Genomic DNA, 18868 nt, shown 5'->3' on the forward strand with positions numbered 1-18868 from the left:
ACCATTATTGTCTGATAATTGAATTTGTGCCCTAGCAAATTTAGCTATTTGCAAAAATAAATCCCTGCCTTTGATTACTGAAAACTTCTTTGAACCAGAGACCATCATGCCCTTCATTAATCTTCAATCAGAAGCTACCAGTAATTGTTAGCATCTGTTGGGGATGACCCATAGCTGATAGGCAAATCACGATGAGCAAATCTGAGGGGGCCTGAGTTGAAGAGGACTGAAAATGGTGGTTCGATGAAGGTCGGATAGTTGTCTAGAAAGTGTTGAATTATTGTGTTTGTGTGTCATCTTGTTCTTGATGATTTTTCAGATGAAATAGCGGAGGTTCATTCTTTCTTTCTTTTGTGTACCATTGGAATTATATATATATATATATATTGATTGCTGTGATGATAACAAAGAAACGAAATTCAATCAAGACTAGGGGAGGACAGGACTCGAAGTGAGGTCATTTGTACAACCTTCAATGACTTTAACAACTAAACGAGTTGTCCCCTTCCTAACGGCACAAATTGTCACCTTATAAAACCCTTCTCTTCATACTGAGTAAAGGAAATTCCTCACATTAAAATATAGGCTTTATGTTGCCATAATCACTGGTGCCCGTGCTCAAGAACCAATTTTGTTAGATTATCATAATAAGTTGCATTAAGCCCAGACTCCTTTTTTCTTGGAACTATGAAACTATTGTGTTATTATGGTCATTATTAGCAGTTTAAATGACTTATAGCAATGATATAACAATGTCACAAACTTTTTATATTAAGATAGTGCTATTTCTTTTTAGATAACAATAACAAAGATACATTAGATATATCATTGTTAAACCTTAGATTTTTTTAAAAAAATTCTTTACCATTTTTTGAAAAATTAAGCATAACAAACCTACACAGGTTATTCTTGTTGATATGTCTTCCGTTTATACTTGGTTTTTACCCATCACAAGGCAATTGCGTTCCCACTCTGCCACCCTCCGAGGCTCCTCGCTGAATCATCGGAACGGGTTTGTAAGTTAGCGGACCGGATTCGGGTCAACCTGAACATGCCCTACTCTGATCCGTTTAAAAGGACTAATCGTAGTTTATAGATCGTAGGAGGCCTCTGCCCTTGCTCTTCTCTTCCTCCTCGGTGTTGCAGACGTACGGAGGAGAACCCGGACGAGCGGCGTTTTTTGGGGACAGAAGGTTGGAACTTCGAAAACCCTAACCCGAACCCTAATGCCTTTCAGTTCTCCAATTCTCTCTTTGAATTGTTTTTTTTTTTTTTTGTGATTCTGCCCTCTGCCAATTGGTAGAGGTGTAGAGGGAATCGGCGATGGCGGTACATGAAGACGGGAGAGCTTCTGGGAAGAGATTTCACGAAGATGACGATGATATGCCCATCTTCAACGCCGAGAATCTTCAGAGCAACATGAAATCCATCTACTATAGGTCCAATCTCAAGCCCTAACATCAATTTATGAATAGATTCATGGTTTTTGAGAGAATATTGCCTCTATAAATTCAAGTTTTACATGATAATTCTATGATACTTAAAAGTTGCTCATGTTCTTATTACTCGTGACATCTGGGTGTAACTTTGCGCACTGCTGTCTTATAAGAGATTTGTTCTTTTACTTTGTGCGTGCTTAGAAATATGTAGCGTATGGTCTTAAAGCTTGGATTTTTGACACTCTCCTCTCTGCATGTAGACTATTCTGTTGCTAATTTTGCCTCTCAGGTGTCCCTGGGATTCAGGGTAATATAATTATGAGCTACTCTGTTGGACCTCATTTTTATCACATTTTTGACCTTATTTTTATCTTTGCCATGTAGACTATTTTTTAGTAGTTTAAAAGATATTTTTTTGTCTCTTTATAGAGGTTTCATACATCTGTAAGTAATGGACGTTTCCAGCCTTCTTTGTTGTTGTTATTAATTACGTTTATGAAGATTTAAGAGATAGTTAGAGAACAAATGTTAGGACGAGTTAGAAGTGTCCTAGGACCAATTGGCATTATGAAGTGAGGTTTAGGGAACAAGACTTAAGGTTTCAAAGACCAGATGGTTGAAGAACAAAGACTGGAGAGAATTATAGAAACCACATTGCAGAAAATGATATACTATTCATATTATGGGGATAATTATAGAGGTTAAGAGTATTGCAATAGGAATTTGTGTGGTCACACCTCATCATAACAAAGCTTAGGCTTGAAATTCGTCTTCAAGAACAAAAGGTTGATTGGCTTAAAAGAATAGAAACAAAAGTATAAAATAGAATTAGAAACAAAGGATTCCTTATTATTTTGACAAGTGGATAGAAGATAGGTACAAACTCCTTGAACAAGAAATGCAAGGTGAAACTTAGTTGGCAATCTTTAAGCAAGTTGCTATAACAACAGGACATCAATATAACAAAACAGCGTAGTTAATATACCTGCAAATGTGGTCTTGGTCCATTATTTAATATGCAATTTGTTACCAGTAAGCTGGTCAATGCTTCTCCGAGTGTGAGAGGCACACTGGTAACCCAAATATTTCGTAGAATATCAATTTTATGCCCAAACAGAAAGCAAGAATACCGGAGACAGATTAAAAAAGAAAACAATTGATCTCCGGTTTGAAAGTAGGCTTCGCTTTACACTGATCTTCAGTCCTCTCACATGCAAACAACAAATTTATAAGAACTAAAACTGAGATATATTCAGGCGGCACATATCCTCTCTTGAACTTTTATCACTGGCTTCAATATGTAGAGAATTGGCTGTTATCATCTCACCAACATAAGAATCCTTTAGATAAGGAATGAAACTAATTGTCTTCTATTAAAATTCTTAATGTGTTCTGAAATCCAGTTAAAGTTTTATTGCCCCAATGTAGCCTCATAAAAGATCAACGGCTCCACCAAAAATATAGATAATAACCAATTTTCTTCAAATCTGATTCAATCTCGATCAATATGCAAAGGGGAGAAAATAATGGATCATAAAAAGTAGAAGGAATAGGGGAAAAGAAAGAGAAGAGAAAAGGCCTGCAGCCTACTTTCAATCCGACAAAATTTGCATAACCATTCCAAGACTACATTAATAGACTCAATGCCCCTTTTATAACAATAGAAAATCCCTAATGCAATCCTTAATCACCAAACGAGCATTAGAAACTCCCGGGTAGTGTAGCATGAATGATATCATGACTAGTACCAGCTACAATAACATGACTTATTTAATTATCTCTTAAGGCTTTAGATGCAAAGATCTCAGCCATAGATTAACATAAACCCACTAAAGATTAAATAAATAAAAACAACAGAAAAAAATTAAAAGCGAAATAGATCTGTTCTCGCTTTGACAATCTGCAACCTTTAGATGCATCATTTACTTCTGCTGAATAGATCTCATCCCTCGGATCTTTTTGATGGCATAACTTGCATGGTCCTTGTTCTTGGATTTCAAAAACTTGATGATGCAAACCAACACATGACCTATTTGCATTCAGATCATTAGACAATGGCTCTATTTCATGTCGATTAACAATTGCACATCTTTCAATCACCAGTCAATTAACAATTACAATGATGGATCTGGTAAAGCATCAACGAATGGATCTTCAAAGCATAGGGTCTTGGGTAATAACATTGAATGCTCATGGATCTTCTCTTCAGTGATTGGACACTGTGGATGCTCACATGATTGATCAATAATGATTGAATATGAATTTGTTGCTCTAGTTATGGAATTTCAGCTGATTGGCCTTCCTCTATCATGTTGGAGGATGATTGTTTCATTATAGGATCCTTGTTTTGCAGATCTTGATCTAGGAGATGCAAATGATAAAAGTAAATTGAAGAGTTTATTGAGTAAAAAATGGAATCTTTTATTCAAGAAACAAAGTGAAGGATTAAAAATTTGCTATAATGATGTTTACAGAAATTTAAGTGCAAACTTCCTTGGGTGAAATGGAAAATAATGTTTTGGGTTTCTGTTGAGCATGGCATCCATTTTGCGCAACGATGTAAAATATGTAAATTTATGTTCAGAATGCTGTGGGCAAGAAATCAATTATGGTTGCTAAGGAAAGTTTGCATCAGGAATCTCATTAGGCAGATGACAACTTGGGCATTTTTTATTTATTTTCAGTTTAAATTATTTGCAAAATTTGTGAGTTGTTTCTTGTAAATTTACCTTCTTGCTTCATGTGGTTAAGAGTCAATGTTGGTTTGCTTAAAAATATTGTTATTGTTAATTTCAACTGATGTAGCAATTAGATGCCTTATCCAAACTGCAATTGGGTTTGCTACGTTGCTTCCAGAATGGGTGGAAAACCATCTAACAGAAAACTGAGCAGCGAACTTCTGTTTCTGCAGTCGTACCTTCTTGTCTATCATTGGTGGAGTGGTTGCTGGAATTTGGGGATTTACTGGCTTGATGGGCTTCATTTTTTACTTCTTGATTATGGCAATCGCTTCTTTGGGATTTGCTGCAAAGGCAAAATTTTCGATCCAGAAATACTTTGATTCTTGGAACAGAATTGTAGTTGATGGATTTCTGGGCGGCCTCATGGTATGATTCTAAATCATTTATATTGGTTGTGGAGTTTGTCTGTCTATAATATTTCTAGCAAAGTGCAAGTTTATAATTGCTTCTGTAATACATGAAATGTCTATTTCCTGGCCAATTGTCTTGTAAGAAATTCTAGTAACTATGCCTAAACATGTACCTGTTATCTTCCTGATGCATAATGTTTAAGGCTTCTTGCTTCAAAAGTTATAAAAAACTTCTTTTATTCTCTAGTAACATGGATGCAATATCAAATCCTGCACATCCTTTGATTGGTTTCCTTGGTGGAAATTTGTGAACAGTTTTTTCATGTGTAATATAATATAGCAACCATTTCCTAGGGGTTAGAATACCAGATCTTTTTTCTTTCTATCATTTAGGATAATATGAACTCCAAACTTCTGTTGATTGCTTAATAGAGTTGATGTGTCGACTCCAATGCAGCTTCTAATTGGCTTTAGGTCTGCAGCTGGACAACAATGTATTAGATAGAATTCAGAAGTTATAACAACCTGGAGAACATATGTACGGGACTACCGTTTATTACCTCTCTTGTTCTACAATCTCACACCTGAAACTTGGTAAACAATCATTCTGTTTGATTTACTGCTATCTAATATGAATTTCTGGGTAATATTTAATTAGATTTGGATGTCTGGAGGAACTCCTTATAAACTATGCCATGCCATAAAGACAACACACAAATATCAACAAACTTCTACTATCAGTAGGCACTGATGAGGGAAGAGGAAAAGATGACCTTGTTTCTCCACTTGATTTACTGGTTTCTCCACTTGATATATCAGCAGCAAGTAGACAAGTGCATGCACTCACCCGCATATATGGGCTACAATCAATGATGTGACTATCTGATAACTTATTCTTCAATAACTAATTACTTGACCTTTATTATAAATATATAATAGTTTCCTCACTCTGGTTTAGGCAACCTGTCCTAAAATTTCAAATAGTACTTTGGAAATTTTTTTTTATATTAATTATGTTCTCCCGATTCCCACTTCTGATCCTCCATCCCCCCTCCTCACCACCACCCTCCCCTCTTCCTTCTTTTTCCTCTTTCCTCTTTTCCACATAGTAGCATGGATACCCCTGTTGAAAGAAGAAGATGAACAAAAAAGGGCGACTTCGGCCCCCTATTTCACATGGTAGCATGGGTGCCCCTGTCTAGAGAGGAGAAGAGGAGGAGCAAAAAAAGGGGGATTTCAGCCCCTTGTTTCACACAGTAGCATGGATTCCTGCCTCTGTGCAAAGAAGAAGATGCACCAAAAAGGGGGATTTTGGCCTCTTGTTTCACATAGTAGCATGACGCCCCTATCCAAAGAGGAGGAGGAAGAGGAAGAAGAAGAGGACTTTCAGCCCCTTGTTTCACATGTTAGCAAGGATAGCCCCGTCTAAAGACGAACCGTTTCACACAATAGCATGGATGCACCTGTCCAAAGATGAGGAGGAGGGGGAGGAAGAGGAAGAAGAAGAAGAAGCTTACGTGGTTGATGGCTTGATGCTGCTGCACAAGAGAGTGAACCGTGCCACACCAAATCCTGGAGTTTCTGTTTTCCCCAAAAAGGGGGATTTCATCCCCTTGTTTCACACAGTGGCATGGACACCCCTGTCCAAAGAAGAGGAGGAGAAGAGGAGGAGGAGGAGGAGAAGAAGAAGAAGAGGAAGAGGAAGGAGGAGGAGAAGCTTACTTGGTCGATGGCTTGTTGCTGCACACAAGAGAGAGAAGCAGCTTGCCAGACCAAACCCTAGAGTTCCTCTTCTCCTGTTTCCTCTTACCGAATCAGCTTCTCAGTTAATTTCTGTTGGCTTTTAGATTGTGCAGCTTTGATCAATGGTTGAGATTTATTACTACAGATCTAATTATGAGATTGAATTTTTTATTTAAAAAGGTGCATCTTTTTTTGCAACTTAGAGCTTCAACAAGGCACACAACTTCAAGTCTTTTTTTTTGTACCTCTCTAGAGGGGCTTTGCCTCACTACAGGTGAAGTGCTTAGATGGGCTTCACTGTTGCCTTGCATTGAGGCATGCCTTTGACAACACCGGAACCCTAAACTGGCTTCGAAGAAGGAAATTGCCGATCTGTGATTGAGGGTTAAAGAAGAGGAGGTTGGAGATGGATGGTGTTTATATGAGTGGGTTGGTGGAGCTCGGAAAATAATTGGGTGGTTGATACTCTTCAGGAAGAGAGAGAGGAGAGGGGTCTTGGAGTGGGAGATTTTATATAAGGTTGGATTAGGATGTTTTCGTAGAGAACATATGAGGTTACTTGTGGCATTTTCGGGATTTTGGGTCGGTTAGTGGATTTTTGTTGGCTTTGATCATCTTGGCACGCATGTATATAGAACTTTTTTCCTCTTTTTCCAAAAATTCCTGTTATTCGTTTTCTCTGATTTATACTAAATACCCCTGCAGGCAAACTGTTTATATGGGTTTTTGCTGACATGGCAGCATGTCATTAGAAGGAAATGAAACTATTCAACGTGGTTCTTCTGCCATTTGTTTTTATGCACTACGAAGACAATGCATAACATGAATAAAAGAAGCAAAAAAATAATAATTATACACAACTATTGGTTTGTTCTTGAATTATGAGCTAGTTAGTTTTTCCTGATTTTTTTTTCTAGAGAAAAATCATATGTCTAAGACTTTTTTAGTTATAAAGAATGTCTCATTACAAGCAAGGCATATGGGTTTATAAAAATTTGGACTCAACATGTTAGTTCACAGTTATTCTTTGTCAAAACTCAGCCAATATCAAATCAGCAGCAGATTAAGAATAGCTAGAAAATAAGTAGGTTTTGACAGGAGATAAAATTGTAGATTTCAAAGGGAAAAGTCTAATAATGATCAATTCTAATAAGTATATGAACTAGCCATGTAATATCATTGGATTAATCCAAGAAGCAAGGCACCAGCCATGCCTAGTTCATGCTGGCCTGTATGCGCTGTACTGACACAAACTAGCACCTAGCACCAGTTCCAATTCCAAATGCTCAAGTATTGACAAGCCTATTGCTACTCCTCAAAACTGAGTCATAAGGTTTATAACACCCTTTTCCAATTTTTAGTTAGCTGATTCCAAACCTGCTGGAAGGGTTTTTTGCTAAGAACCAGGATCCTCTCCAGGGGGTTGAATTGGAGAGGTCCGGTCTCTCAATCATGGCCATTCATGTATTGTGCAGCAGGTGTGATTGAGAGGGTCTTAGTCAGCATCATGCAACCTGCTGTCCCATGTACCACAGGGGGCTCAATTATGGTGTTTTTGCAAATCATCGATGGCTATGATTTAGAGATTGGACCTCTCCGGTTCAACCCCAAATTGATGATGATCCAAACTCTTTGCTATTGGGAGCTTGGTGGAGGGAGTACTTAATGTAGATTGAGCCAAGAACACCGAGAAGTCGATGTGTAAGGGCCACCATTGCATAGCTATCATGGTCATTATCCCACCCATTTTTTTCTTAGTTTCTTGTACAAGATGCTTGCAAAAATTATGTATTTTTGAAAATCATAAGTAGAGAATTGTTGTTGGTTTGATCAGTTTCTTAGGAATGCTGGATTCTTGCTTTAGACATGAATCTGGGATCAAATTGAGGGATCTTGGGAGATTTAGGTGAATGGTAGATAGTATGTTGGAATAATATTAATTATCCAGAATAGACTCACTTTAGATGGCATTGTTGGAATAAGTGACAAAGTTCAAAAATTGTATAATGGATACTGATTTAGATAGTATGTGTCCCTCGCTGTCAAGATTAGTATCCAAAGGGCTCTTCTGATTTGAATTAAATATAAAATGCCTCCAAAATGATGAGGTTATAATATGTGAAAGAAAGACTTTCTAGAGTCTTATCTGAAAATAGATTGTTGATTAAACGAGTCTTTTGAAAAATTTGCTAGTTTGTGCTTAATCATTTTTGTTTTCAGCATGCTTTTTTTCATTTTAATATATTTTCCATGTTTGCATCTCTATCTCACTTTTTTTTGCTTGATACTGCTAAATATTTTCTCTAACATTATGTTAATTATGTGTTTGCAGTCCTTCGTGCTGTTCTGGACGTATCCTTTTATCAGAGTAGAAAGTTTATGTTTTTACGTATTCTTTAACTTGCTTGTTTTAATGGATTTATATTTTTCACTACCATTTATTCACTAAATTCCTTATGCAAAATCAGGTCACCCTTAGTTGTCTCATTACTTTCCTATTTCGTCACTAAAAATTGGTTGTGAAAAAGAAATATTAGCAACTTTAACCTTAGCAAGTGATTGCCACATTAAACTATCCTATGTCTTCTCTCTGTTGTATCTTTGTGTATGTAGCTATAAAAGAAATTATATAGGAGTATTTTCACAGATAACCAACTAATCTTCAATATCCAAGAAATAATATTAAAAGGAGTTTTGTGAAAATGACTGCACATGTACCCCCTTGATAAATACTTCCTTATCGAACAGTGTTAGGGTACCAAAGAAAGCTCAGAAAAAGGAAAGACAACCAATATGTAGCAATTCTATTGCCCGGATTCTAGCTGTTACCAGCTTGAGCAATAGGAAGGTCGCACACAGCTGTGTATCTTCTGTATGAGAGTCATGTCAGAGAGCATTGCTCATATGTTTCAGTATCTAGATTTAAAAGCAATTTCATATATAAGATTTTTACTTATTTTTTACTCTTTGATTTAAATATTCAAAAGCCGATCTTCAAAAGACTCTTGCTTGCACCTTATACCAAAGACAAAACTTGAAGAACTTGATCTTGCACCTACAACTGCTTTTCACTTGAATACTTTACAAGCTAAACTCTTATTACTTTTATCAGCCATATTACAATTCAAAAGGCTTTGCATCCAGCACTTATGACTACACAATAAAACAGGAAGGTTTTTTTTTTTTTTAATGTTTGGTGGTGCGGGGATGGCGGAATCTGATGTATTCCTCGGAGAAAACTCAGCTGTCCTACCTTCCATACTATTTCACATAACTGTATAATAACAAGATTGATATGGTGCTTCAACTTTTCAGTTGCAAGATCTTTGACATTTTCAGATTTGCTTATGACATTGTTCATATATTCTGAGCAAAGTGGAGCTTGTGGTTGTGCTTGAAGGTGATGCAGAGTGGATGGTGTTTGCCAAATGCCAATTATGCGCACGGCTGTCAGAATACATAGCTGCTGAAAGCTATCATCATGATTATTTAGTAGCCACTTGATGAGAAACCCTCTGGCTTATTTTTTGATGTGTAACCTTTTCTTATTTTATCCTAACATTGAGGATTGCAGCAAAGTCGTCATTTTCTCTATGTATTCTTGGGGAGACCCAGCTATCATCCCATCCATACTCTGTTTCACGTAACTCTATAATGACTAGATACAATATTTCAACTTTTCAGTTGCAAGATTTTTTTTAATATTTTCATATTTGCTTTCGCCTGAAGGGTGATGCAGGGTGGATGGTATTTATCAAATGCTAATTGCGCTCACAGCATCGTCAAAATGCATTGCTGCTGAGAGCTATTGTCATGATTATTTAGCAGCCGCTTGATGAGGAGAAACCTCTGGTTTATTCGCTTGATGCATAACCTTTTCTTTCTTATTTTATTCTTATATCGCGAATTGCAGCAAAGTCCTCATTTTCTCCTCTTTAGTGACCGAACATGTTAAACCCGACAATGGACTCAAGTACGCAAAACCTAAGCCTAATCCAATACCAAATCTTACAAGGTCAACAAATATGGTGTTGAATCAAGTTTGGTTGGTTTGGGTTAATCGGACCAAATTTAAGTCGGCTTGGTAGGAGACTTTGTCGATACAATTAAATTTTAGCTTAGATTGGTTTATTAGTTTTCTCTAGGTCAGGTTGGGTTGGGAGTCTTAATTACAAAGAACTTGGTTTGGATTTGACTTAATTTGGTTCCTCAAGTTTTGAATCAAATACCGGTCGTTGGCGTTTTCTAACCTGATTTAGACCCAAGTTAGATACATATTGGCCAGTCTCTCCAAACTATAGATCGGGTCGTTGGCATATTTCCAAAAATACTTTTAAACTTCTAGATAGAATGAAGGAAATTTTTTTCTTTTGTCAAAATATTTTATATAATTTTTCTGCTTAATTAAATATAAGTCAGTCCAGAATATGCTGTTTTTTTATAATCAATTAAATATGTAGAAATTATTTTTAGCTATCATATACTCATATATTAGTTTTTCAAAAAAAAAAATATTTCAGTATGAAATTTTTTTTTCTTACAAGTCAAATGAGTCCAAAAGCCTAACGAGGTGCTCCTGCCCTCCACAAGTGAGGTGGGCCTCCCAGGCACGGTTTGGCTACAAGATACTAATTTTTTATTTTTAGACTTTTTACATACATATTCTCCTAAATATTAAAATTTATATAAATACCCTCCTAAAATTAATATTTACATGTATACCCTTATAAAATATTTGTTTTTGCATATATACCCTTTATTTTTCTTTTTTCTTGCATATGTGCCCACACCATCTAACATCGTCAAAAATTAGCGGTTTACAATTGAAAATGACTGAAATATCCTTAATGAGTAGATATGCAAAAGAAAATATTTATAAGGGTATATATGCAAATAATACTTTCGAAGGTATTTATGCAATTTTATATATTTAGGAGGATTTACATGCAAAAAAATTTAATTTAATTTTTTTCTATTTTATCCTGCTTTAACGCTTAGATTTGTCTAGTGCCTGCTTCTTAATATTTTTCATAAAAAGATTACTTAAAAAAAAAGATTGATTCGACAATTTGATAACAAAAAGAGTTATGGAAGTTTTTTTACTAATTATGAAACTATTTTACTTTATTCCTCTTCATTTATAACAACCTTTATATCTTATTTTATCGAAATATAGCTTATAATATTTATTGTTATAAATGCATATATAAGAGTATACATTTAGAATATAGAAAAAGATTAGAATCTCTTAAAGGCATACGATATATTGCAATGATCAGGCTTTTTTACTAATGTTATGCTCATAGATAGAAGAACAACATCAATCATTCCCAAGTAAAATCATTAGACTTCTAACTCTTCAGACTTATTAACAATCTCTACGGCCATGTAGTAGAAGGTCATCCTCGACAAATTCGAGTATTAAAATAGGCTGAAATAGAAAAAAATAAAATTAGAATTTTTTGCATGTAAATCCTCCTAAATATATGAAAGTGCATAAATATCCTCGCAAAGTATTATTTACATATATATACCTTTATAAATATTTTTTTTTACATACCTACCTATTAAAGATATTTCAATCATTTTTAATTTTAAACCGCTAATTTTTTGACGGTGTTAAATGGTGTGGGCACATATGTAAGAAAAAAGAAAAATAAAGAATATACATGCAAAACAAATATTTTATAAGAGTACACATCTAAATATCAATTTTAGAAGGGTATTCACATAAATTTTAATATTTAAAAAAAATATATATGAATTTTTTTATCTTTATTATTTTTATTTACGTCTGTTCACGGACTGAGAGAACGGAGTACTTGGACCTGGTGCCTGTTCCCTGGGTCTGCTGGTGGCGGCCACCTACCACTGGAGGCTCCTCCTCGCCATACTTCGCCATCTGAAGCGCACAGTCATCGGCCTCAACGCCCTGGGTCAGAACAATGATGGCCCTGTTCTCCTTCCTCCCATCTCTTGTGTAAGTTCACTTATTTATTGGGAATTTCATAACCAAACACCAGGAGTTTAAAGTCCATAGATTTCTTATACATTCTCATCAAAGAATACGCTACAGTCTCAGCTGTAATCGATCACTTTGGTTCAATTTTGAAAAAAAAATAAATGAAAATGTATGAACTGTCACAAACTACTGTTGATTAGATTCCTCTGCTACTTCAGCTCAAAGCATCAAAAGATGCAGACCAGCCATGTGTTCGAAGCTGCTGAAAAGACGATTACAATTGAAAGGTTGGCCTACTTTGTTGGGGAATAGGGAATTGGAGTGAGCACCCAGCTTTCCCCATGGAAGTTTTTTTATTTATTGTGCCTTGAAGAGGCTGATTGATGCTCAGTTACCACCTTATAGACGAGAATCTTCTTCCTTCGGCGAAGTGATTGATGCGACCCAAATGAATGACCAACTTTGGGCACAACATGGTGGGTATTTTTTCTGTAGCTCATGCAGTTGGGCATGTGCAAACTATAGAAAGACGGACTCAAAAACATCCATTCAAATTGCCAGTGCCTGATTATTAAGTGAATCAGAATGGTGGACGCTCGGTTCAATAGATTGAAACTTTGCTTCAGTTTCAGTGACACCCAGCAATAATATAGATGGCCCGCTGCATCGTACAAGGACAAATATGTCACTGTGCTATCCCTGCAGCATAAGATTGTAGGTAGGGGGGGATTACATCGCTGTCATTCACTAATCACTAGCTTTTATTTTGCTAAGCGTTCACTATCTTCAATGAGATGCATAGGTCTGATGAACAATACTAAAAAAGACATGTCTACAGGATCCAGAGCTGCAGGGAGTCTGTGCTTTCTCTGAAACCAGGAGGAGACCAAGGTCTGCAAACTGGTTATCACAGAACCAACACAATTGTGATCTCATGGCTGGTCATTTTAATTGGTGGGACACCATTTTATTCAGTGGAGTTGATAGGGTGGCAATGGAGTATGTGTCAAGGTGCCATCATTTAAGAATAGTGAGCTAACAGCTTAAAAAAGAAAAGGATCAAAAAACAATTAGCATCCTTTAAGTACTGAGGACAAGGTGACAGGGACTTGGAGGATGGGAAGTACAGAGATTTTTGAGTTGAGATACCTGAAGGTAGCCGGTATCTAACAAAGAATTAGACAATCCAACAAAGTCACAATGCAGCTGAGCTCCTTTGTACTTCTTTTTGATCCTTGGGAGAGTATTTGCCAAACGTCACCATTCCTTTCCGGCGCACCAAAAACTTTGACCACATGAGCGATGCCAGAACCACACACTGCTTATCAACAGTGTCTCCAACTTGACCTATTATTTATTGAACCAAAAAAAAACTTGACGTATAAATTTAATTTTAAAATATTATATGTTATTAAAAAAATAGTAACAAAAATAGACAACAATCTGTTTATCTTATACATCAATTGCGATAACGTAATGCTGATATCAATAATGACTATTATTTATTTTAGTTTTATTATTTTTGTTATATGCCTCCAATAATTTAGAATCTTATCCAAAAAATCTAGTTAAAATATGTTATTTGGATTTCTTTATCCTGTATAAATATTCAAGATTTATTCAGTATATAACTAATATACAACTAAATACATGCTATATCGTCATATAATTTTTTATTTAAATTTTAGCACACTCATTAGACGAAGAGTTCAAATTCATTCAAATTCAATCATAAATAGCTTTCATTAGCTATGAATTGAATTTGCTCTCATACTATTTATAATAACTTAGTATCTTATCGAAAAAATTTAGCAAAAAAATATTATTTAATTTTTTTGGTTTATATAAATATCAAATATTTATCTAATTAATGCGTGGTTGATATAAAACTAAATATTCACCGCGATATAATGCATCGAGAAAGAGACGTTGTTCTGATTCACGTGCTTTTCTTTGACTTTATATTTATTTATTGATTGATTTATTGAAGGGGCGGAGGAGTTTGTGGGGTTGATAAGATGATGGGCCCAGTCAAATGGCAAGAAGAAATAATTGTAGCCACTGCAGACGGATGTAGACATGCAAATGAGCAGGACTACAAACCAAAGTTCTACAGTGCTGAAGCTGGATGGAAGGCCACTTCCATGGAAAATTTAAAATATCCTCAGCTCTGGTCCGGCCATTTGCATTCACATGCACTGAGCAGGCCATTCTCTCTTGTTTCCTTGTGTCATGACCACGACCCACACTGAAGAACGGTGTTCTAGCAGTGCATACAGTGCGCAATAATATCATGGCATCCACAGTGCTGCCCACCACCGCAATTATCACCCTCGCTTCCCTCATCGCTGTCTTTGTCGGCACCGCCGCCGCCGCCGCCGCCAACTCCGCGGCCTCCTCCTTGTTGGTCTACGGCAGTAAGACAGCCCTCTCCCTCTGCTTCATCCTCGCTTAATTTCCTCTGAAACGTGATCCAGTCCATCGATCCGCCGCTACGCCCATGCATGTCAGCATCCTCCTCGCCGTGCCCGCTGCCACCACCGCATGGAGGGACGGCGGCGTCTCCGCCGCCTACGTGGGGAGGAGTACTGTTTACCGGGGGAGCTTCTTCTGGTCCCAGGGTTTGAGGGGGTTCTAAGCGTCGTTCACTCTGTTCATCTGGATCTTTTTGTCCGGTTCCAATGTTGGCGAGTCCTGTGTTTTTTGCTGTATTTATTGGAGTACACGCGAGGCCTTCATGACTCTTTCGGTGGGAATGATGAGGCCAAGGAGGATGTATATATGATCGTATATATGTGGGTAGAGATATACGAACTCGTGAAAGCACATGGGATATCGATGCTTGCACGAGATATAACTTTGTCGTTAACAGCTTAATATAAAGTCTACTTATATTCTAGCTACGCCTCATCTCATTTGGTACAAGGTCTTCTTGGGCACGAGTTATTTGGAATTTCAAATTCTTATATGTATTTGTATATGATGTAATTTACTATGGACGATCGAGAGTGGATGATGTAGCACAAGTGCAGGGGAAGAGAAGAAGGAGGAAGAACAAGGGAGGGAGAAGGAAGAAGTGGTTATAGGGATGCAGGAAGAAGAGAAGAGGAGGAGAAAAAAGAAGAAGAACAAGAAGGAGGCTAGGGTTTTTTTCCATTCAATCATCAATTCCCTCATATATGAGAGGGGTGGTCTTTATATAGACCTTACATATTGACCCAATTACATAAACCCAATTGACTAGTTTAATACTAAAACAACGGACCAAATTGACTTGACTAAGACAAAAGTAAATAATGCAATGAAAGAAAATGACTCGGACTCAAATGGACCCAATCCGGGTCTGATTCAATCCGGGGGCTCAGGATCATCTGAATGGAGGGCTCTTGCTCTGATGTCCCCATCAGTGGAAGGTTTGGAACTTACACGGAGTCCTCATTTAGATCTAGTTCTATTGCCACAGATGTATTGGTAAAATTATTTATTAGTATGATTTTAGAGATCACGTAACAACCTACATCACCTATAATATTAATTTTATTAGTATGATTCTATATCGGCCTATATTATTTTTTTTATACGAAATCTGTATATAAGTATATATAACTCCTGGGATGTATCAAATATAATAGAACAGAAAAATAAAATTATTTTTCTCTTTCTCATCTACTCCTAGCTCGCTCGGTGAGAACTAATTCCTTCTTTTTGTCAAGAGAAAAAAATAATAATGATGAAATTATCACATAGAGTACAATCTATCGTCCATGTTTACTATCAGACTTCGTCTGATTGGATGGTCTTGCAGGGGATGCAACAATGCCTATAGCCTACGTGAGTCTGATTTATGTTTTCAATGCTAGGTCATCGTCGTTGCTGCATGTCCTTTTCTTTTCATGAAGCAGAAGGTTTTACCACCCGAAATTTATTAAGAATAATATACAAGAAATGTACAATATATATTCGCTTACATGGGGTTGTTGGTTTAGCCCGAGCGAACTTAGTCCCCCCTAGGGTCTGAGTTGTGGTTATTACATTCGTTCCAACTCTACTGGAAGCTTTCTGTGTTGAATTGCTTCAACATATTGGAGATCGGGATTTGGTATTTCCTATGATGGCATGAAGTCCAGTTCTCTAACAGGGATAGACTCTGATGAAGTCCTTTCATTGATCATTCTGTGTGTGTGTGTGTGTGTGTATATATATATATATCATGAATCCCCTTGTCAATTTGAAGGATGCAGTACTCCTCATCTTAATGACTAATATCCTTTGAGATTGACTCATATAATCCGCACGGTCACTAACCAGCTTGTAGATCTACAACGTAGGACGTGGAAGCCGCAGCCACTGGAAAACAACCAAAAAGATCAAGGCATCACGAAGTATATCATGATGTTAAAGAGAGTAGGCCATGGTGCTCGGAGGCCTGTCACTAATTTTGTCACTGACTTGCATAAAATAATCATACTTGGAGCTCAGAATATAGAAGAACATAAGGGCAACTGTTTTGGGTCTTCAAGCATGCAATAAATCAACACTTGGGTGGTAAGCCTAAACCAAAGAATTTTCCTTCACAATGCTGCGGACAAGTCTTTGTATAAGGGTGTGGGATTGCAGCTCTCATAGTTTATTCCTTGGAGTTTTAGCTACAGTTATTTCGGAAGAAGATTCAATATAGAAAAACGCGAAAAAAAATGTTGCAATCCAAGTGGTGTGGTCAAATTAGATTGATGTTAACACGATGGAGAATATTTAATCAACTTTATTTTTATAGCTAGAGTTCAGTGTTGCAACAAGGCAGAAAAAATGCCATACCCCTTGAGGTCAGATCCTTTAAAGAGCAGTTGCGACGTTGTCGCCTTTAAAGAACAGTCGGGATCCCTCATTACTTCTTTTAACAATTGATAACATGGAACATGAACAACAATTAATATTGTAAATTTGTAGGTATTTTTATGTACCAAAAATAAAAAGTTATAGCTATTATTTGGCAAGAGAATGTTTTGTTGCTGCAATTTTTGCAACCCAAGCTCACAGACAAAATTGGATCCCAACCTTCAAATATGATGGCATTAGCTTTGAATTATCATACCATCTTCATTTAGTCAAACTTTAGAATAACATATTGAGTGCCATCAAAAAATCTTTCATGAAAAATGAACTGGACTGATCTTTCCTTGTTAGGTTCGTGCTCTAGTCTTAAAGACAATTTCACGTATCTTATGGTGATTTATTCCATAATCTTTCATCACATGCTTAAAATTCTAACGACTGTGATCTCATATTAACATTATGAAAGGAGCATAAGATACACAGTTGTTCTAGGAGTTCCTTTGTTTTATCCTATTTCCTTCCTGTTGGCAGTAAGCCATACTCCAGCTGAGTGTTTCCCAGAAGTCTAATGGCAACTATATATGCAACCACCTTAGGGAAACAAAAATATATACACCCCATACTTGCTTTATAACATGACATGAAGGGTTGTGACCTGAACAAATCTGTTCTTCCTTGATCAACTTCAAATGTGTATGATATAAATATGAAGTCTGAATTAATTATTGTGCAAGCCAAGGCAAATCAAACCGTTAGTGCATAGAATGGAAAATCTTAACCCAAAGGGCCATGTTTGAATTGCAAAAAAGCTAAAATCTGTCACAAACTTAGTTTGGCTTTGGTTATCCATATGACAACACCAATGATACGTATCGATTTGAATAATATTTGGTGGAATTATACGTGAATTGAAGCATCGGGTCGCACGTTCTACATCATCCAGCAATGACAGTACCGAAACATCCTTAAGAACTTTTCATTGATTGATTTCCTTCAATTATTTCATCTGTACGCCGATTCAACTTGCAGAAGTATGCAATATCTTATCTGTTTCAAGTTTGCATCGCACCATACTAATTCACTCTCTTTTTTTGGCTAAAATATTCACACAGTTGTCATACAAAATGAGAGATCAATGTTGTTCAGCCCCCAGCAAATTCATTCAATAAGAAAGGTAAATAAACAAATAAATAAGTAAATAAATAAAAGAACAAGTGCTATCATTAGCTCAAAACCGCTGCTTTTTACATATCCACAGGAATCTTTGCTGAGACCACCTTCTTGGTACCTAGAAACCGGATAATTTGTCATCTTTGCCAGTGGTGGCTTTCCCACTTACGACGGTCACGGTCACAACATCGCTTTGTCTTCGCCACATTTCTTCACTATAGAGTGCTCATCAATTTCCACTAATAGCAAAGGCATGCAGATTCTTCCCAACTCTTATCCTTTTCTTTTGTTCAAGAAGATCGGAACATAAGTTTACTTTGTTATATAGTATATACCCCATATTCTTGCTATTGAGCATCTCATGATATCTATGGGAGTACAATGTAGGTATACTTAAAGGTATAGCCAAATGTTGATCTAGAAGAGCCAGCAGGCTTTTCTACATCACTTTCGAGGGTTCTCTGGACCACTGAGGCACAGATGCTAAGGGCTCTTCGGAATATGTTGTTTTCTGATTTTTTTGAATATATTCACATTAGAGTGGTGTGAAACACCCGTCTTAGCAAAAAAAAAAAAAAAAAAGAAACAAAAAAAAGTATGGCTAGAGAATTAGAGAGAGATAGAGAGAGA

At 36.6% G+C, this 18868-nt stretch overlaps 1 protein-coding gene and 1 pseudogene across 2 annotated transcripts; both read left to right on the plus strand.

Moving 5' to 3' along the window:
- Positions 1-1048: 1048 nt before the first annotated feature.
- Positions 1049-9956, plus strand: LOC103715156 (uncharacterized). Of its 2 annotated transcripts, none has more exons than XM_039131714.3 (5): positions 1049-1193; positions 1304-1439; positions 4351-4546; positions 8606-8662; positions 9613-9956. In XM_039131714.3, exons 2-5 carry the CDS (start codon positions 1324-1326, stop codon positions 9622-9624), a joined length of 381 nt encoding a protein of 126 aa, XP_038987642.1. In that variant the 5' UTR covers positions 1049-1193; positions 1304-1323; the 3' UTR covers positions 9625-9956. The 2 variants fall into 2 exon arrangements, with proteins under 2 accessions (XP_038987642.1, XP_008800913.1); XM_008802691.6 differs by having other exon boundaries at positions 1078-1193; positions 8606-8625.
- A 1940-nt stretch (positions 9957-11896) lies between these two features.
- Positions 11897-15688, plus strand: LOC120112541 (uncharacterized; annotated as a pseudogene).
- The last annotated feature ends 3180 nt before the right edge of the window (positions 15689-18868 follow it).

The sequence above is a fragment of the Phoenix dactylifera genome, chromosome 9, assembly GCF_051530095.1.
Source record: "Phoenix dactylifera cultivar Ajwa chromosome 9, Ajwa_hap1_PhDact_Kaust_v1.1, whole genome shotgun sequence".
In the NCBI taxonomy this organism is placed as follows: Eukaryota; Viridiplantae; Streptophyta; class Magnoliopsida; order Arecales; family Arecaceae; genus Phoenix; species Phoenix dactylifera.